Source organism: Ranitomeya variabilis, chromosome 2 (assembly GCF_051348905.1).
Source record: "Ranitomeya variabilis isolate aRanVar5 chromosome 2, aRanVar5.hap1, whole genome shotgun sequence".
NCBI classification, from domain to species: domain Eukaryota; kingdom Metazoa; phylum Chordata; class Amphibia; order Anura; family Dendrobatidae; genus Ranitomeya; species Ranitomeya variabilis.
The window spans coordinates 349,452,653-349,475,050 of record NC_135233.1 but is presented as its reverse complement, the minus strand read 5'-3'; the positions used below and the strand labels follow the sequence as shown (position 1 = coordinate 349,475,050).

Genomic DNA, 22,398 nt, shown 5'->3' with positions numbered 1-22,398 from the left:
TGTTTGTAGCAAGGGGATAAGGGTTTTCCAAAACCAGGAGACCTTTTCAGGAGCTCTACTTAGTTTTAAAGGCGTACTGAAGTTGTTATATAAAAAAAAAAGAAGCAAAATGTTCTTTACTCACCGTCCCCGGGTCCGGCACTGAGTCTTCACCACTGTTCCTGGTGTCTTTTATTGTTTGCAACACTGACATCACTATTGGTATTTAAAGGGTTACTGAAGGGACACTTACTTTATAGCTGCCACTAAGACCATTACTATTTTGTAAGGGGGTATCCATATTATTTTTATTTTATTGGGGGGCACTCTGGTCATCATTACTACTTTAAAGGGGGCATAAGTAGTTATATAGGGGTCACTCGTCTATTATTACTCTACAAGGGGTCACTCGGGCGTTATTACTCTATAAGGGGTCACTCGGGCGTTATTACTTTATAAGGGGGGCACGTATAAACTTCAAAGGGGCACGCATGTCAAGATTTCATCAAATACAATATTGATTGCGACCATCGTTCAGAGCTTAACGTTTCTCTGAAAATAAGAACGATTGGATGAAGGAGACCCCCGATTTAGGGGATGATTCACAAACACTTGTAAGACCGTCTTGATGATCTGCCCTGTGGATCCAGTTTGGGCTCTCAGAATTATTATTTATGATGGGTCCTAAGAACACCAGGGTCCGACACATTGCAAAACCTCGATGACTGGCAGAAAAAAGTTTTCCAGTTGCATAGAAAAATACATAAAAAACTGCAACAAATGCTGTAAACCTAAGAAAAAAAAAACGCATGAACACTTCTCATATTTTCTTTCTTCTGGCGAGCCGCTGTCACAATGAATATTCAGGTCCGGTCCTGGCTGCTCCATTTAGTACATTAGATAACTTCCTATGTTAGCACATGATAAGTGCAGCGTGTGAAGGGACTGTCTGACTAACTCATTTCCATAGCTATGCCAGCCCCCTTCATAATCTAAATCATCAGCTGCGACAGAGAAGGCAACTGCCTTAGCCAGTCAGTTTGCAAATTGTCTCATTTCAGAGAGAAAATCTTCGAATTCCCATCTCCAAGACCCTATCCCAATATGTAGTAGGTGTAATAATAATATTAACAAATACCTCCAGTTGGAAATGCAGTATAGTTCTTCTGATTAGCTATGTCGCTTACCCAATTTCAGTAGCTTAGGTATGCATGGTTATGACCACTCATATAGTGACATTTAGTTATCAGTGGTCATAACCATGGATACTTAGGCTACTGCAATTTCTTGCACAAGGCGTAAGTGACATAGGTAATCAGAAGAACTATACTACCTTTCTGATTGGAGGTATTTGCTAACATCATTATTATTATGCCTACTACATATTGGGATAGGATCTTGGAGATGGGAATATTATGAAAATTCATTATGAACAGTTGATCACTACTAGATACTATAGACATGAAACAAAAAAATGTCTGTTAATGCTGACATACTTATGACCTGCACTAGGAATTTTAATTCTTTGATGCCACTCTCTTCTACAGTGCCATGGCAAACCTGGTTTCCAACATGGTATCCTTCACTTCACGGTAATGTTGCATGAACGCCAATTAGTATAGCTATGGACCCATTAAATATGTGAAATAGTAAGTTCCTATTATTCCCCTTGTAAGGATCCACTCTATCAGGTAGGCATTAGTACATACAGGTGCAGTTTTATTGATCTCATAAAACTCCAAAGGATTCAAAACCAAAATAGCCTCTTCTGGGCACACAGGTATCACAGCAAATAAACAGGTAATTTAGCTGGCACATATACTCACCTGAACAGATTACTGTCCTTTCTACTGGAGCAAACTCCATGCACAGAAAAGGCACAATCTGACCGGTCTCAGTATCCACTACAACCTGAGCTCCAGCAGAAGTGATCAACTCTGGGTACAGTTCACATTGAACAGCCTGCAGCTTTCAGATGTTATTCTGCAGCTCCAACACACAGACTGCTCAGCTTTCCTAGCTGACCCATGCAGTCTTCATTCAGAGAGAGACCCTGGCATTTCTCTATCTCAGCTACAGCTCACATTTTGGCTGGTCACTCACCAGCAGCACACTCGACTCTGTTCCATCCAGCAGACTGACACACCTCTAGTGAACACAGCCTCTGGTGTTAGTAAAAAGCTAGGAAGGTGCATATAATCAAACCCTGCAGAGCTAGAACATTACATTGTCCTATCTGGCTCTACTACAACCTTCATTTCATAATTGTTGTTTTCAGATCCCCACAAAATGTGTGTAATAAGGCACAAGATGGCACTGATTGACATGTCAGAGTTTCAGGGACCCTGGCCATATGGAGCCAAATATTCCTGCTGGGAGAAACGAGGGAAAGTCACTGTTAGTTGTGGGCGATCCTGACTTGTCTGGCACGGGTTCTTGCTTTCTGTATTTATTAGTCTCCTCTGACTTGGAAGCTTGTGTATAATAGTCCAGATGTTTGCATCAGGCCGTGACCCTCACATGTAATCATCACCATAGAAGGGATTGGGGGGTCTTTGTTTGTTTCTAAACAAAACAAGGAAATAATCTGGAGTTTTCTGCAAACTGGTGAATGTGACTTCATATATTGTGCAAACAGAGCAAAGGGGAAAAACAAGGTTGTATTCTTTTTGGGGCGGAATATTGGCCGATAACAAGAGCTCTTCAGTGGGTCATGGGTCAGTTCTTACGCTTTGCCGCACCTCAATGACCGAATTGTGCTCTTGTTTCCCTATAAAACCACATGCCATTCCGCTCGCTGCAAAGAAAAATTTGCATAAAACACAGTTGACAGCATTTCAGGTTGAAAGACTTTACTATTTCTTTTGCCTTTTTCTAGAATTTTTCAAATTTTGTTGAATTTTCGTGAAGTTATTAAAAAACCTGTTCCCTTTAAAACCTAGAAGACAAAGATATTTTGGTTCATAAAAGGGACCCTCCAATTCAGGATAAAAATTGCACTTAAAGGGGAATACAAACGACCAGTCGCCCTTATTTTGCATGTGAATGGGAGCAGATGGAATCAGTTTTGGATAAATGCAGAGGGGACCTGGATTCAGCCGATCTGCTGCAAAAGGAGATGTTTTATTTTACTCTCGTTGGAGCCTTATGGGGACATTTGTGGACCGAGTTGCATTCTAGCATGGCACAATTTTGGGGTACATAAAACTTATTGAAAAGTTTTTTTGTGTGCGGTGAAGTACAGAATTAAAAAAAAACACACTACAGTTGTTTTTTTTTTCAGATCTGATGTTACAGTATTTACTTTGCAGTTTATGTGACATGTTAATTTTAATCTGGGGTCAGTACAATTATGGCGATACCGAGTTTATATAGCTTTTTTATGTTTTATTACTTTTACATAAAAATAAAAAAGCTTCGGCAACACTTTGTGAAAGCTATAATTGTTTTATTCTTCCATAGCCAGAGCGGTGAAAGGATTTATTTTACATGAGTTTTCATTTTACGATGTGATGTTGCGATCACTTTGTATTCTGTTTTTTTGAGAGGTGGGATAGGAGCTTTGTGCAATGACATTACCCTTGTTACTAGGGCATAACTACATGGTCTGACATTGGCCAAATAATGCTGTCTGACTACATAGGGATACTGACTATTGATGGGGAAAATGTAAAATGCATTGGTTCCTAATACACTTCCAGGAGGAATAACAGAGGAAAGGCAAGGAGCAGACTTCTAAAAAGTAGTTCACCAAATGTAATTTTATGAGCACCTCACCTCCTAAAATAGACATGTTATGACAGCTGACATGTCCTTTTTAATGGGAAATCATGAAATAGATGCCGGTAAAATGTGGATTAACTAGCTGCTTTCTATATCTTAAAAGCAGACCTGATTGCCTAGTGTCCAGATCTCCAGGATAAGTTCAATTTTAGGAAAGTTGCCTCAAGTAAAAGGTTTATCCTATTTGTTAGGTTCCAACAATCATTAGTTAAAATTAGTGTATTATTGTGAAGTTCTGGGGGCAAGATTGTCCCCATTACGGTCCCCTTTTTTTCCATCAATACTTATTTGATGAATAGTCTTGTTCTCTTAGATTAAACACAGTTTTATATTGGACATATATAAATACTTTTATGCCCCAAAAGACAAACAATTTCAAGGACTAATACCTTTATTAGCTAACCAGAAAACTTATATTTACAAGATTTTGAAACATATACAGTTTTTAGAGACAAAAATATTTGGTGACTGGATAAGTTCTGTATACTTTTGGTTGGAAATTGAATGACACTCCAGTACAGATGCCAGTGATATGAGAGAGTTATCACTCAGAAATATAAGAAAGCTGGGTGATACCCCTATGAATGGTAAAATTATGTCAATGTTAGCTGTCACCCAACATTCTTATCAAACTATACTACAGTTAAATATCAGTTCAGGAGGACATATTTTCTAGTGGCAGTTTCAGTTTTGGGTGTATGTTTTGGGGGTAGGAAGTCATCATTAAAACTTTATTTTTTTGGCTAAGTCTCAGGCTTTTAGTGTACTATTGTCTATATATAGAAAACCTAACAACATTCAGATGATGGTATGACAGCAATTCTTACTGGTAACACTGGTTCTGCTGGAATTTACCCATTAAACTATGATATGTGAGCTAGTGACTGTTTAACTGTTTCCCATCTATGACGTTAAAGAAAATGTTTCAAATATCCAATAAAAGGGCCAGAAACAGAATGTGCGACATTTCACTGAAATAATAATAATCTTGACATAACTATACACATAGTGAGAATCATCAGTGGTAAAACCATCCCTGCATAATGGTATTATTTCAGCAGTGTATTGTGGTATTATTATTTAGATACTTTTGATGTTTGGCCAATATGTGGTGATATTATCTAAGTATCTTACGTTGATAATATTTGAGAAACAGTTTTTGGTGCCCTATAAGTAAGCGTTAAGTATAATGCACTGAGACTAGTAATATTTAGGCACTATCATTTGGATGGTTTATATGGTTTCTAAACATTGTACGGTGACATTATTTAGGCATGAAATTACATTATCACCATTCTGTCCATTATCACCATTCCAGACTATTATCACCATTCTGTCCAGTATCACCATTCCTGACATGCTTGCTTTAATAAGTTCTTCCATTTCCTCTAAAATAACAATTCCAGAGCAAATTGTTATGTGTCCATATCGGACCAAGTACCATTGTTTGACATGACACCTTTCATTAAGCTCAGTATTATGATTGCCCTAGGATAATGTAAGTAGCTAATAGGTCAGATCTCTGCAACCCATTTTTGGTTCATTAATTCCTAGGGTTATGCGCCCATCATTGCTACTAATATGTTAATAATGCAATTCTGCCCTCTACTGGATATTTGTCATATTGCAACAACTAAAATACTGTGTTACTCTGGTCTTTTGTGATTTTTTTTTGTAGTACATTTTTTATTTAGATTCACTTTTAGATATATTTTTATACAAGAAAAATTAAGAAAGGAAGGAAAAAATGCAAATATGAATATACATTGGGAGAATGGGAGTAGGAGGATAAGGAAGATGGAAATGAACATATTTACGTTGCACTTATAGTTATTTAACATGTTTATGGAAGGACGGGGTGACGTGGAAATCCTACGAATTATGGCAGTTATTAAGTGAATATTTTGATAAAGTGATATCTAGACTTAAAGGGGTATTCCCATCTCCAAGATCCTATCCAAATATGTAGTAGGTGTTATAATAATAATAATAGTAAATACCTGCAATTAGAAATGTATAGTTCTTCTGATTCGCTATGTCTCTTTCCTCATGTGCAGGCATTGCAGGACCTTAGGTACCCATGTTTATGACCACTGATATAGTGACAGCTAGTTGCTAGTGGTCGTAACCATGGATACCTAAGGTCTTGCAGTGCCTGCACATGAGGAAACAGACATAGCGAATCAGAAGAATTATACTACATTTCTAATTGCAGGTATTTACTAATATTATTATTATTACACCTACTACATGTTGGCATAGGATCTTCGTTCTAACAGGGATAAAAGTGCTCCATTGGAAATAAAATTTCCACATTCTGGGGATCGGTGGTGGTCCCAGTGGTTGGATCCACCCATCGATCAATAAGTTATACTTATCCCGTGTCCCTTGGATCGGTGGCAACTTGTTTTCAGCAGACAGCCTTTTTAACACTATGCACTATGTAGAGTCCATTCTCAGATGTTGTAGCTCTGATCACATTCACTTTAATGGGAATTAAGCTGCAGTACCTGAGAACTGCCACTACGTGGTGTACAGAGCTGCATTGTTCCGATTCTGTTCACCTGCAAACAACTGATCGGTGGGGAGGCCACGTGTCAAACTCCTGCCCATCTGATATCGATAATCTATACTAATCAATATCAAAGAATTAAACAACCCCTTTTAGGACATGTTCACATGTTGCATTTTTTTTTCAGTGTTTTTTAATGCAAATTTTCTGCTGCGTTTTTACAGTACCAGCAAAATCTATGAGATTTCAGAAATCTCATGCACAGATTTGTTGTTTTTTTTTGTCCTCAGTATTTTGCGCAATACCTTGGTCACTTCTTTCAGTGTTTTTTCATCACTTTTCACCCATCGAAAGCAATTGGATGTTGCAAAAAAACACTGAAAAGACGCAGGTATCCGTTTTTGTTGCATTTTTTAATGTCAGAATCTGATGAAGTCGAATCAGATTTTTTTATGAACTAACTAAACAAGAGACAAATGTAACCTTAAAAAATGCAGCAAAAATTAAGCAAAACCTGCATTTTTTTTAACCACGTTTCTTACTGACAAGAGAGCAGGTTCTGTCTGCGGGAAAAAAACGCAACGTGTGAACAAAGCCTAAATGTGAATACTAGTGTCAGTAAAAATTACTTATTGACGTATCCAAAATGAGAAACACTTAAACCACACGCAGTGATGTTCAGTCCTTACTGACAATAAAAAAGTAAAGTGGAGCTAAGTTACTGATTATACAAGGCGGATACTGACAGCTGAATTTCACAGTCGGTAAGGAAGCTGCAAACCTTTACGCAGCTCAATAAGGATAGTGCCATGGTAAAACATCTCTCCCCGACCATCCTATGCTGCAGACAACAATAGTTTTGTGCGTTATTCTAAGCATTAGGAGCAGGGGCGTAACTACCGCGGTCGCAGGGGTCGCAATTGCGACGGGGCCCGCAGTGCTTAGGGGCCCACCCAGTCCAGCAGACTGGGCGGGCTCCTAAGAACTCTAAGCTACAAAATGGGCCGCCGGCCCTTTAAATAATTCTTCCTTACAGGCCCTGCTGCGCGTGCACTCGCGATCACGGGTGGGACTGCACTTGTCCCGCAGCAGAGCCCCTCCACCGCAGAGAGCCGCACACCACTACTATAGCTGCCACTGCTCTGTGCGCACAGGACCTGTGATGAGGTCACAGGAGGGGAGGAGTTGGAGTCACATGATCAAGGGCTTCCGTGTAGTGCAGGACAGTAGTGCAGTGCTGTTTGTCATCATGCTGGAGGAGGGTAAGCTTTTGTGTGAGGTCAGGAGGGGTTTGGGTGGATGTAGCAGAGCAGTGTGTGTATGAGGTGTACGGAGCGGAGCCGGGTGTGTATGAGGTGTACGGAGCAGAGCTGGGTGTGCATGAGGTGTACGGAGCAGAGCCGGGTGTGTATGAGGTGTACGGAGCGGAGCCGGGTGTGTATGAGGTGTACGGAGCAGAGCTGGGTGTGCATGAGGTGTACGGAGCAGAGCCGGGTGTGTATGAGGTGTACGGAGCGGAGCCGGGTGTGTATGAGGTGTACGGAGCAGAGCCGGGTGTGTATGAGGTGTACGGAGCAGAGCCGGGTGTGCATGAGGTGTACAGAGCAGAGCCGGGTGTGCATGAGGTGTACGGAGCAGAGCCGGGTGTGCATGAGGTGTACGGAGCGGAGCCGGGTGTGTATGAGGTGTACGGAGCAGAGCTGGGTGTGCATGAGGTGTACGGAGCAGAGCCGGGTGTGTATGAGGTGTACGGAGCGGAGCCGGGTGTGTATGAGGTGTACGGAGCGGAGCCGGGTGTGCATGAGGTGTACGGAGCGGAGCCGGGTGTGTATGAGGTGTACGGAGCGGAGCCGGGTGTGTATGAGGTGTACGGAGCAGAGCCGGGTGTGCATGAGGTGTACGGAGCAGAGCCGGGTGTGTATGAGGTGTACGGAGCGGAGCCGGGTGTGTATGAGGTGTACGGAGCAGAGCCGGGTGTGCATGAGGTGTACGGAGCAGAGCCGGGTGTGCATGAGGTGTACGGAGCAGAGCCGGGTGTGCATGAGGTGTACGGAGCAGAGCCGGGTGTGTATGAGGTGTACGGAGCGGAGCCGGGTGTGTATGAGGTGTACGGAGCGGAGCCGGGTGTGTATGAGGTGTACGGAGCGGAGCCGGGTGTGTACGAGGTGTACGGAGCGGAGCCGGGTGTGTACGAGGTGTACGGAGCGGAGCCGGGTGTGTACGAGGTGTACGGAGCGGAGCCGTGTGTGTACGAGGTGTACGGAGCGGAGCCGTGTGTGTACGAGGTGTACGGAGCGGAGCCGGGGGTGTACGGAGCGGAGCCGGGTGTGTGTATGGCAGCTCGTTTTTGCGGGACAAGATGACGTTTTCAGCGGTACCATGGTTATTTATCTCCGTCTTTTTGATCGCATGTTATTCCACTTTTTGTTCGGCGGTATGATAATAAAGCGTTGTTTTTTGCCTCGTTTTTTTTTTTTTTTTTTTTACAGTGTTCACTGAAGGGGTTAGCTAGTGGGACAGTTTTATAGCTCGGGTTGTTACGGACGCGGCGATACTAAATATGTGTACTTTTATTGTTTTTTTATTTTTATTTAGCTAAAGGAATGTATTTATTGGAACAATATTTTTGGCGCTGTGAATCCACCTCCCTGCAGGACTCGGATGCAGCCCCGCGGCCATTTTGGATCCGGGGACTGCAGGGAGGAGACGCTCGGTACAAGGTGAGCACATCGCCTTGTACCGATCGTCTCAGGGAAGCACGCAGGGAGCCCCCTCCCTGCGCGATGCTTCCCTATACCGCCGCAACACTGCGATCATGTTTGATCGCAGTGTGCCAGGGGGTTAATGTGCCGGGGTGGTCCGTGACCGCTCCTGGCACATAGTGCCGGATGTCAGCTGCGATAGTCAGCTGACACCCGGCCGCGATCGGCCGCGCTCCCCCCGTGAGCGCGGCCGATCGCGCTGGACGTACTATTCCGTCCTTGGGAAGTAGGGCCCACCCCACAAGGACGGAATAGTACGTCCGATGACAGAAAGGGGTTAACCATTCACTCCTGCTTCAAAGACTTCTCTCATGCTGTGCCAGTTCTCTGGAATGCACTACCCCAGACAATCCTGTTACTTCCCAGTATGACTGAAAGTAGTATTATCATTGTTACTATATGTATATATTGAATGCATGTTAAATATCACAATTCAGGATGGAAATACAGAGTATGCAATATACAAATATTTTTTATTTCAACTACAAACCATTCTCTAGAAAAAAAGATTGATACATGTGTAGAGGAATACTTTACAAATATTGCATCAACAGAAAAGGTTTTTTACAAAGAAGAATTTTCTCTTAGTCGAAATAATAGAGACAAAATTAAATAGTTTAAATATGCCGAACTCAGTTGGTGTAACCTTATCCACAGACACTATATATATATATATGTATATATGTGTGTGCGTGTGCGTGTGTGTGTGTGTAGAGATACCCAGTTTATCCAGCAGAGGGCAGCAGAGTCCATATGACTATTTACGACCTGTACCCAAGTGTCGGCCATGTATTTTGTAAGTGTTCTTGTCAGGGGAAATCATCAATGTTTTTAGGTCATGGGACTTAAGTGCTTATCTCTAAAAATAACAAATAACTTTCAACCAGAATTGCGCTGGCCTATAAGGGGCAAGTTACTAAAAGCATTTGTCATTTGTCATCCACTTCCTTTTCTTCCAGAAACATCAGAAATAACACACATATATAACTTACCAGCAATTAAAATACTTAGTCTCCTCCTACACAAAGAACAGTAGCCTGACAGATTACTTCCTGCTCCAAGATAGTGAGCAATAAAGAGGGGACTGAGTGGGGGGGTTCATATGAGGGGGTCAAAACGATGAGAACGCAACTATCCGCTGCAATTTGTTCCAATATTCAGCACTTTTGGGATTGTTACTTCCTATAGGTGGCGCTATAGAGTTCTAGGCCTCTTCCTCTCTGAAGAGGCAATTTGCATATTTAATTTCCCAGAGGAACATCAGCATGCATGGCCTATAAGTCTCCTCACTCTGACATGTCAGGCCTGGCTTGTCACTCTACACAAGGAGAAACGTTACCACTGAGATTCTAATATTCAGCACTGTAATGCATGCCAAATCTTCTGATTGCCCCCCATAGAGTATGTAAACTACTGCCCTAATAATAGAACAAATGACAATGCCATATAGTGCCCTAATAATATAGCCAACAACCTTTATTTTCTGTAGATTATTTCCATATATTATACAGAATGCATACAGGCCAATGTGGCTGCATAGGGTTAATGCAAGGAGGCGGCATTTAAAGTTAGGCTTAGTCTAATCTAGTGACCTTTAAACAAAGTTGAGCCTAATCTGATGACCAGCGCACAAAGCAGAGTCCTATGGCGATCAGAATATATAAGAATTTAAGCGGTATGGACATTTTTATACTGTGTATTTTGGGCTAAAAATACTTATTGGCCTTTGTTTCTATGAATAATTTGGCTTTTACATTCTCCCTGCTTTCCTGCACGTTGCTGGCTGCAGAATGAATTAACATAGGATCCGTCGGTGAGCTGGTTTTTAACTCGTATCTGTCTGTTTCTGCTCCTTTTAACTAATTTGTGATCAAGTTAAAGTTCAGCTTAACTTTCATGTGGTCATACATTAGACAAAAGAGTTAAAAACGCTACCTTCACAAGGAGCTCACTGAAGGTTTCTCACTGAACTCGTTCCGCAGCCAGAAATGAAGTGCAAGTGCAAACATTGTCTGTAAAAGCTAAAGGCTGAAAACCTTTTAGGCAGCGACTTTGGCCCATGACAGTCGTTGTGTGACTGAAGTTCGCTCGGTGCTGCTGATAAATCGCAACGCGCTATACAAGTGGATGGGGTCAAATTTGTGACACTCTTAATACCGCAACTGTATGAAGCCAGTCACGAAAAAAATCAGACTCGGTTGCATGATGTGGTTGCGGTAATAATGGTTTCAAAATTTTACCCTATTCTCTTTTATAGTGCCACAATGTAGCAGCGGCACCGAGCGAACTCCGGTGGCGACCAAAGTCACCATGTAGACCTCACCATAATGGAACCCAAAATAGTTTTTAGCCTAAAATACAAAATTTGATGACCATTAGGGTACCGTCACACAGTACCATTTACATCGCTACGACGGCACGATTCGTGACGTCGTAGCATCGTATGATTATCGCTCCAGCGTCGTAGACTGCGGTCACACGTTGCAATCACGGCGCTGGAGCGATGCCGAAGTCCCCGGGTAACCAGGGTAAACATCGGGTTACTAAGCGCAGGGCCGCGCTTAGTAACCCGATGTTTACCCTGGTTACCAGCGTAAACGTAAAAAAAACAAACAGTACATACTCACATTCCGGTGTCTGTCCCCCGGCGTCTCAGCTTCTCTGCACTGTGTAAGCACCATAGCCGGAAAGCACAGCAGTGACGTCAGACGTCACCGCTGTGCTCGCTTTCTGGCTGGCCGGCGCTCACAGTGCAGAGAAGCTGAGACGCCGGAGGACAGACACCGGAATGTGAGTATGTACTGTTTGTTTTTTTTACGTTTACGCTGGTAACCACGGTAAACATTGGGTTACTAAGCGCGGCCCTGCGCTTAGTTACCCGATGTTTACCCTGGTTACAAGCGAACACATTGCTGGATCGGTGTCACACACAACGATCCAGCGATGTCAGCGGGTGATCAAGCGACGAAAGAAAGTTCCATACGATCTGCTACGACGTACGATTCTCAGCAGGATCCCTGATCGCTGCTGCATGTCAGACACTGCGATATCGTATGGGTATCGCTAGAACGTCACGAATCGTACCGTCGTAGCGATCAAAATGGCACTGTGTGACGGTACCCTAACATACAGAAAAGCCTTTTCTGGTAACCATTAAATGTAAAATCCAATTAGGTTTCCAGTTGATGCTGCAGATCCCCAATCTTCTCACCAGTATATAAAGCTGAGCCTAATCTGGTGGCAAGTTTGAAGGCCAAACCCATGGGGCTATCACATCTTCTACCAGCTTCCTCCATCTCACTTTCTTCTATGCCTCTCGTATACTTTCAACCTTTCTATTAAACCTAGTGGTCTCCTATTTGTTTCATACTTAGAACCATCTGAGAACTTCACCTACCTGAGTGGCCATTATGGTGACTGATAGCCCAATGGGTTGACTTCTGCCAGTTGTCTTGACATATATTCTCAGTTCAGGGTTGACCTCTTGGCCGAGACAACTACCCTATATCTACGGTCAATATTTGGAAAGAAAGTGTAGAAATATATATATTTTTTTGGTGGAACATAGCCTCTATCGTGAGATCTTCAAACACCTCCACTGGTCCAACCATACAAGTAGAACTTCCAAACGTTTCATGGATGAAGACCAAAAGCCATCAAGATCTACAGAAGTAAGAAATAAATATTTTTGGATATGAGGGATGAGGTGTAACAGTTTTTAGAGACTTTTGGCTTGCTAAAATAAACCCTTATTCACAGTGTCTTTGATGCCACTAGTTCCAACAAGGTTTCCAAAAAAATGTATTCTGAATATATTATTTTGTTTGCACGTAAATGACAATTTCTAAGACAAATAATACGAATTTCATGGGTTTTATAGCAGTAAATTATAAGTCACAGTAACCCATATAAAACACTGATATAAAAGAGTCTTCAGATTGAAGAGATGTTATCTGTTCCTTTGGATGATTAGATTGTCGATTGTCCATCTACAGAGCATTCCTGCCCAATAATAAATAGTGTCCAGAGATGTCCATGTACATTTCCAAATGATCAAGAAGCTTTGTAATCATCCATTATCCTCAGAACATCATCCAGGATTGATGGTCCAAGGTCCAACTCCAGCCCAAAGAGAGATTCGGAGGGAGGATTATCCTGGTTCTGGGAGTCCAAGTTGTCCATTTTACTTTCTGATCCATCAGTCCCACATCCAGGACTGAACATCCCACTTCCAGTAATGGAAGCTTCAGAGGAACTTGTAGAAACTGTCAAAGACCTGCTGTTTTCTTCTTTGGAGATGGAGGAGAATGACATATCTTCTTCTCTACGAAAACATCCTTCGCCATAGCTGATGGACATGGAGCGTTGGCTTGGGACTTCTTCCAGATGGAGCCTCGGGGGTTTTGGAGGAGCTCTCTCTTTACTTTGCGTTCCAGTGAAAACCGGGAGAGATATGGCATTTTTTAAGGGGCGGAAACTTCCATCACTGTCATGAAACTCATGGTCCAGCCTGTTGTCAGTGTTTTGAAGGGTTAACTTTCGACCCAAGTTTGGCAGCAGGTCATACTTTCCTTGCAAGAAGGACAACTCCCCAAACATGTCTTCTTCTCCATCTAGTCCGATATGAGCACTATGTCTGAAATCACCCAAAGGAGGGCTGATCATTTCCCTGGATAACACATCTCGAAGTTTGGGCTTTTTGCCTCTTTTTGGAGTTGAAGTTTTCAAGTACATTGGGGTTTTCGCTGGCATCTTGTACACTTGGGAGGTCAAAGCTTCTAATGTAAAGTCAACTCTGAAGAATGGGACCAGTTACAGGAACCCTCACTTTAACTTGGAGGACAATTTTTCCATAATTTAGAAATACCTCAAGACTTTCTTAGCTGGCTTTATAGCCGATCTTCAGTTGGATCTGAAAGAAAAAGAAATCATGTTAAAGGTGGAATATCATGACTGTCGATCATACAGATCATCTTAAATGTTAAAGCTACCATCTGAAAACCTGGTGGCAAATTAATAGAGGGGGCCCTAAGAAAATGCACAGGTTGCAGTCATACCCATGCCTTAAGGGACTCAAAGACACATCTTACAGAGTTCACAGAGTGATAGGTGATGGCCCCTGTCATGTCCCACCACTTGGGAATCATACAATATTGTATTGTTGTATGCAATAAGGTTTGCCTCTTAGAAGTTTGTCCTCCCTCTCTCTCTGTCTGCCTCCGTAGCTCTGACGTCAGTAACCCCTCCCTTCTTCTTCCTCATTGTCTGTATGTCAGCAATCTTAGAAGAGATGTCTTACATCTCTGGTTCTGAATTGTCCTTTTTACCTACTATAATTGTGCATAACTACAAGTATTCAGCTTCAAAATAAGCCTGGAATTTTCATATGTGCCTCCTGTAAGCGAATCAAGCTATCTGATGAAATCTCTTTGTTTGAGTACTCGTACATAGAGACAGCCAAGAAACCGGTGTCTCAAGAGCCCTACATCCATAGCCTAGTTTTGGAGTCAGATTAGGCTCTCTTACAGAGTTCACGTTGCAATAGTTAATGGCCCTTTTACAGAATTCACATTAAGGTAGTTGATAGGTTCTCTTACAGAGTTCACACTGTGATAGCTGATGGGGCCTCTTACAGAGGTCACACTGTGATAGCTGATGGACACTCTTACAGAGTTCACACTGTGATAGCTGATGGACACTCTTACAGAGTTCACACTATGATAGCTGATGGACACTCTTACAGAGTTCACACTATGATAGCTGATGGACACTCTTACAGAGTTCACACTATGATAGCTGATGGGCCCTCTTACAGAGTTAACAATTAAAATGTTGATGGGCACACTTCCAGAGTTCACAATGAGGATGTTGATGGGCCCTCTTACAGAGTTCACATTTTGATAGCTGATGGGCCCTCATACAGAGTTGACATATTGATAGCTGAGGGTCCCTTTTTTAGAGTTCTCACTGGGGCTCAGAAACGTTAATCTACATGTCTTCGAGAAATATATGACCAAAAGATGAGTACAAAATACTCATAGACCACTACGATACTCCAAAATGTAAAATCAATAAAGTTTATTGAACATTAGTGTTTAAAAATTACATCATATCATGTGAGGATCTCAAAAGACCAAGCAAAAAATCCATGTGCAGTGGTGGTAAAACATATGGCATTGTATCATATACGTATGTTACTCTACTCCCACATGAGCTTCGCTGTCCATAGTATAAGGTTATAATCATATATCAAGTAAATACCCGGATGAAGGAAACTCAACATTAGGGATATAAATCAATGCTTACCCATTGTAGATCACAACCACCACGCCCAGAACGCCCCGACGCGCGTTTCGCCCACGTCCTTTCTCAAGGGGAGTGTGTCACCTGCTCCCACCTATCCTTCCTAAATACCCCATCCAACCAGTGACAAATCGCGCATGCGAAAACGCCCCCCATACTCACAATTGCACCGATTCCGGCACTCACTTCCGGCACACGTCAGGGGAGGAAATACCTCCTTGACGTCATTTGACGCATACTGGAAGTTAAAGAGGCCTTTGTCAGTGCAGGAGCATTGGGCGGATGAATGCGCATGCGCACACGGGCGCCATCTTTGAGAAGTCCTATGGAGGGTGCCATCTTTCCTAATTCCCAAATGAGTGCACACGCGCATACCGACGTCATCTTTTAGGAAATCCTATCTCTTACAGAGTTCACACTGTGATGAGCTGATGGGGCCTCTTACAGAGTTCACACTGTGATAGCTGATGGACACTCTTACAGAGTTCACACTGTGATAGCTGATGGACACTCTTACAGAGTTCACACTGTGATAGCTGATGGACACTCTTACAGAGTTCACACTGTGATAGCTGATGGACACTCTTACAGAGTTCACACTGTGATAGCTGATGGACACTCTTACAGAGTTCACACTGTGATAGCTGATGGACACTCTTACAGAGTTCACACTATGATAGCTGATGGACACTCTTACAGAGTTCACACTATGATAGCTGATGGACACTCTTACAGAGTTCACACTATGATAGCTGATGGGTCCTCTTACAGAGTTAACAATGAAAAAGTTGATGGGCACACTTCCAGAGTTCACAATGAGGATGTTGATGGGCCCTCTTACAGAGTTCACATTTTGATAGCTGATGGGCCCTCATACAGAGTTGACATATTGATAGCTGATGGGCCCTTTTTTTAGAGTTCTCACTGGGGCTCAGAAACATTAATCTACATGTCTTAGAGAGATGTTTCATGTTGGTTCTTTTTTATAATGTGGATCTAACAGGATTAAATGGGATTCACTTCTGTTTCATTTGATGAGCTTTCATTTAATTCAGATAACTAGATTATACAATTAATCTCCAATGTACAAGGGAGGATGTATTCGGATATAAATATCTATTTCTATGATCATTAGTACATGGGAATTATATAAATAGATTTCCGGTGGAAATGAGGGCCTTTGGGAGAAGCTTCCTTCCCCTTGAGCAAACAGGATGAAAGCCCCTCCTAGTAGAGACAGACACAATCTGCTGTCACAGTCACTTTCATCCTACTGGGCCAACTTTCGCTTGTGCAGCGATTACACAGTGATTACATAGTTCAGGCTCTAATAGAATAGAGGCAGAAATCTCGTCATGTAGCACTGGTGGTATATAAGATTGCCACCTAAGATGACAATACGCCACTCTGCTCCACAGTGCGCATTGTCTTACCGCCGGCCCAAACTGTGCGCACTCCCATACTGCAAGAGTAGCAGAGGCGGGAGCACTGAAGACAGCGGGATCCAGCGATCTGCCCAAGTGCTGAGCAGCACATACAAGCTCTATGGCAAAGAGCTAGAAAGCGTGTTCTCCTTGTAGGAAACCGGCCATCTCTGATACACTGCAGCGGTGGCCGGTCACCAAGACAATGAGCAGAAAATGACAGAATGAATTTCTCCGTTTGTGAGAACATAATAGATTTTAACAGCACTGTGAAATATCACCCGTTACAGCTAATGAGACAATCACTTAATTCTTTCTTATTTTCTATTTATCTCTCTATCATGTTTTATATTTAACTCTACAAACTTTATATTTTGTTTATTTCTTTCTTTCTCTCTCTTTATCTTTCTTTCTCCCTCTTTCTTTTTTATCTCTTTCTTTATCTTTTTTTTCATTTTTTCTCCTTTTTTTATCTCTTTCTTTCTTTCTTTCTCCCTCTTTATCTCTTTCTTTCGTTATCTCTTTTTTTCTCCCTCTTTATCTCTTTCCTTTTTTTATTTCTTTCTCTCTCCCTCTTTATCTCTTTCTTTCTTTATCTTTTTCTTTCTCTCTCTCTATCTCTTTCCTTTTTTATCTTTCTTTCTCCCTCATTATCTCTTTCTTTCTCACTTTCTTTCTCTTAATCTTTTTATCTCTTTCTTTATCTTTTTCTTTTGTGCTTTCTCCCTCTTTATCTCTCTTTATCTCTTTCTTTCTCCCTCTTTATCTTTCTTTATCTCTTTTTTCTTTCTCCCTCTTTATCTCTTTCTTTCTTCCTTTGTCCTTTTATCTCTTTCTTTCTTTATCTCGTTCTTTCTCCCTCTTTATCTTTTTCTTTCTTTTTCTCTTTCTTTCTTTCTTTCTGTCTTTCTTTCTCCCTCTTTAGCTCTTTCTTTGTTTCTTTATCTTTCTTTCTTTTTCCCTCTTTCTTTCTCTCTTTCATTCTCTTTCTTCCTCCCTTTCTCCCCTCTCCCTCTTTTCATCCCTTTGTTTAGGACTAAGCACACACCCCGCTTTAAGTAACAAATCTAAAATACTAATAAATGAATGCCCTATACGTCCTTGTTGTGCTCAGAGTTCATCACGCTGTAATGTCACAGTTTCATTGGCTGAATTCACATCTGTGTTGTCATTTTTCTATTTTCCTTTTTCCGTTGTAGAATCAGAACAAACTGTAAGATCCATCTCACTCCCCAGGAGTAGTAGGGCAGTAGAGGAGAGCAATGGGAGCGCACTTTCTCCAGTGACCCCTCTCTGGCGCACAGATGGCGGTGAATCTGACCTCATACATTACATGTGATAGCGCTCACATTGCAGCTGGCGGCCTCCTGTAATGGGAAGCACAGGATCCATTTCAGGACCGTTCTCGGCTGCGCCTTTCTAGAGGGAAGTGGCTGGAGAATAGGAAACAGATGAAGTTCAGATGGTCCCAGATAGTAAAACATCTCCATCTGCTCCAACTGAGTGTTTTATAGACCATCTTCAGTCATGGACCCACCCTGAGAGCCCCCTCCTCCCCTACAGTCCTGGTGTGGGGCTGGAGACAGCTAAATGGAATCAGCAGAAAACACTGGTTAAAAAAAACAATCTCAGGAGACGCCTTCTGGTTGTGGCACTGTATATGGGGGCATCTCTCGTTGATGACCTCTGTATAGGGGCACGCTCTAATTGGGGCACTGTACACATGGACACAGTCTGACTTAGTCTACGTTTATAGGATAAATCTCTAGCACTCCATAAGTAGGCTCTATGTATCGATACTCTCTTCTTGTCTGTGGCACTGCTTAGGGGGCACTATACATGGGGAGACTTTATAATTAATTTACTGTATATTTTAACACTCTGGGTGATTGTTTATGGGTGCATTCTTTGGTTGAGGCACTGTATATGGGGACACTCTGGTTGAGGCATTGTATATGGCAGGGGTGGGGAACCTCAGGCCCCAGGGCCATTTACAGCCCTCGACGACCTTTTATCAGACCCCTGGGCAGATTCTCAGGGACCACTGAAGGGCATGCAATGAAAGATCACGTCCTGACACAAGTGCCAGAGTCACTTTGTGGACGGAGTTTGTACGGCCCCTGAAGGATGGTATAAATAGCCAAATGGCCCTCGGCAGAAAAATATTCTCCACCCCTGGTATATGGGGACACTCTGGTTGAGGCACTATATATGGGGGCACTCTTTGGTTGAGGCACTGTATATGGGGACACTCTCTGGTTGGGTCACTGCATATGGTGACACTCATTGGTTGAGGCACTGTATATGTGTGTGTGGCGCCCCAGGGTCCTTGACGTCACAGTAGCATTGCTTTCCTCACGGGGAGAGTGATGTTACTTTGGAGGCAAGAAGGGATAACTGTCACCCGGTAAACACAAGCATGCAACACATTCACACTCCAGGCCTCCAGGGGGAGCTTTTGATCCTATTTACTAGGTGCCTCCCCATATATATGTTAGTTTGTAGGGAAAGTTGGTCAGTTCTTGCCAGGAAGCAGACTGGAGCAGCCTGAGGCAGAAGAGGGTGTACGGAGCTGTGTAGCCGCAGTGCTGCAGCTCCTGGAAAGCGATTAGTCGAAAACCGAATACATTGCAGTGAGCCTGTATGAGAGCGAAGCACAGGAGAGGAACACCAGTGGGAGACCAGCCACGAGCAGGCTGCCTCCTTCTGAGGCGCAGAGACCAGTAGCCAGAACACCGAGGTTGTAAGGGCCTCTACGACTTACATCAGAGACCGGCAGGACAGCTGAACTCCAAGTGACCTGTCCGCCTTAATACCCAGGAGGCACAGTGACACCCACAGAGCCCGGGGCGTGCTAGAGTCCCTATAAACAGGCTCAAGTCACCAGTCATACAGGTTATGTCCTATCCTATATGGGAGACAGAGAGAGAACATCTGTGTAGGACCTTATATGAAGCCATAGTCAGTAAGGGACTACAACACCACCATGCTAGAGGAAGGCTTTGATTTCCACCTGGATAAGGGGACTCCTAACTTGCCTCCAAGCCGGCCGGACCCTGCCTGCCCTGTGATCTGGTATCCTGGACAGTGGCTGCCTGAAGTCTTCAGTAAACCAGGTAAAGAGACTGTAAACCTGTGTCCTTGTTCTTTACTGCGCCATTCACCATCTTCCATCTACACACTGGGGAGCCCTGGGGATACACTTCAACTGTGGGAAGTTAGACCATCTAGCTGCCATAACATCACCCCAGAGGACCCCTTAAGGCAGCGTCAGTTCCCACTGACCAAATACCACAGGTGGCGTCACGAACATAAACTCTATTCACAAAATCCCTTTAAAGACCTTCCCCTTTTTACATGGGCGCCCAGGGCCATGGACAGGGTCGCCACCATGACATCCCCCTGTGAACTCCGTACCCGGTACCGGGTACCCCACGTGTTGTGGATTCTGTTTTTGGGCTCCCTCTGGTGGTTACGGCTGGTACTGGGTGACTTTGGTGGGTTGCGGTCTCTGCTTTCCACCTGTCCATCAGAGGCTGGGTGTTTCCTATTTAGCCTGGCTTTTCTGTCATTCCCTTGCCGGCTATCAATGTACTCAGATGTGCTCAGTTTGGTTCCTGACTACCTGCTCCCAGATCTCTCAGGATAAGCTAAGTTCTGTTTTTTTAGTTGTTTGGTTTTTTTGTCCAGCTTGCTAATTATGACTCTATGCTAGCTGGTAGCTCTAGTGGGCTGAGGTTCTCCCCATGTGCCATGAGTTGGCACATGGGTTCTTGTAATCTCAGGATGGTTTTTGATTAGGGTTTTTTGCTGACCGCTCAGACCCCTTTTGTATCATTCTGCTTTCTAGTTATAGCGGGCCTCATTTTGCTAAATCTATTTTCATCTCTATGTGCGTGCCTTCCTCTCATTTCACCGTCAATACATGTGGGGGGCAACTATACCTTTTGGGGTTCATTCCTCTGGAGGCAAGCTAGGTCTTTATTTCCTCTGCAGTGCTAGTTAGCTCTTAGGCTGGCGCGTGGCATCTAGAATCAACGTAGGCACGCTCCCTGGCTATTTCTAGTTGTGTTTGTCAGGAGTAGGGCAGCGGTCAGCCCAGGTTCCATCACCCTAGAGCTCGTCCGTTATTTATGTTATTTTGCTTGTCCAGTGCGATCCCCAGCCATTGGGATCCATGACAGTATAGCCGGCCTACAAAGTGTTAATTGTTTGGGCTGAAGCAGGAGAAAAAGAAGTGTTTAAGGGAATTTTTTTTTTTTTTTTTTTTTTCCCCTCAGAGTTTTGCTGCCTAGCCCTTAATTGCTGTCTAGCTGCTTCTTACCTCCTCTTAACCCTTGAATGGCTCTGACCTTAGCTGTTTAACATGGATGTCCAGAGTTTGGCTTCCAGCCTGAGTAATCTTGCTGCAAAAGTTCAAAACATACAGGATTTTGTTGTTCACACTCCCATGTCTGAACCTAGAATTCCTATTCCAGAGTTTTTTTCTGGAGATAGATCTACCTTCCTGAATTTCAGGAACAATTGCAAATTGTTTCTTTCTTTGAAATCTCGCTCCTCTGGAGACCCTGCTCAGCAGGTTAAGATTGTAATATCTTTCCTGCGGGGCGACCCTCAGAATTGGGCATTTGCATTGGCACCAGGGGATCCTGCATTGCTCAGTGTGGATGCGTTTTTTTCTGGCACTGGGATTGCTCTATGAGGAACCTAACCTGGAGATTCAGGCTGAAAAGGCTTTATTAGCCCTCTCTCAGGGGCATGATGAAGCGGAAGTATATTGTCAAAAATTTCGGAAATGGTCGGTGCTTACTCAGTGGAATGAGTGCGCCCTGGCTGCAAAGTTCAGAGATGGTCTTTCTGAGGCCATTAAGGATATTATGGTGGGGTTCCCTGCGCCTACAGGTCTGAATGAGTCTATGACTATGGCCATTCAGATTGATCGGCGTTTACGGGAGCGCAAACCTGTGCACCAGTTGGTGTCTTCTGAACAGGCACCTGAGACTATGCAATGTGATAGAATTCAGTCCAGAAGTGAACGGCAAAATTATAGGCGGAAAAATGGATTGTGTTTTTATTGTGGTGATTCAGCTCATGTTATATCAGCATGCTCTAAACGCACAAAAAAGGTTGATAAATCTTTTGCCATTAGTACTCTGCAGTCTAAGTTCATTTTGTCTGTAACTCTCATTTGTTCACTGTCATCCATTTCCGTCGATGCCTATGTGGATTCGGGCGCTGCCCTGAGTCTTATGGATTGGTCATTTGCCAAACGCTGCGGTTTTAGTCTGGAGCCTCTGGAAGTTCCTATTCCTTTGAAGGGAATTGACTCTACACCATTGGCTATGAATAAAGTGACACAAGTGACCATGCGCATGACTCCCGTTCATCAGGAGGTGATTCGCTTCCTTGTACTGTATAATTTACATGATGTACTAGTGCTTGGTCTGCCATGGTTACAAACTCATAATCCTGTCCTGGATTGGAAAACAATGTCTGTGTTAAGCTGGGGATGTCAGGGGGTTCATGATGATGCACCTCTGATTTCAATCGCTTCATCTACTCCTTCTGAGGTCCCTGCGTTTTTGTCTGACTATCGGGATGTTTTTGAGAAGCCTAAGCTCAATTCGCTCCCTCC

General features: G+C 43.2%; 1 protein-coding gene across 3 annotated transcripts in view; it reads right to left on the bottom strand.

Annotated features, from left to right (window-relative positions):
* Window positions 1-11,893: 11,893 nt before the first annotated feature.
* Window positions 11,894-22,398, bottom strand: part of LOC143805825 (cdc42 effector protein 2-like) — a 54,408-nt gene continuing 43,903 nt past the window's right edge. For all 3 annotated transcript variants that reach the window (XM_077285520.1, XM_077285522.1, XM_077285523.1), the window contains exon 2: window positions 11,894-13,948. In XM_077285520.1, coding sequence (XP_077141635.1) covers window positions 13,090-13,788 — 699 coding nt within the window. In that variant the 5' untranslated portion in view covers window positions 13,789-13,948 and the 3' untranslated portion in view covers window positions 11,894-13,089. The remainder of the gene's footprint in view (window positions 13,949-22,398) is intronic.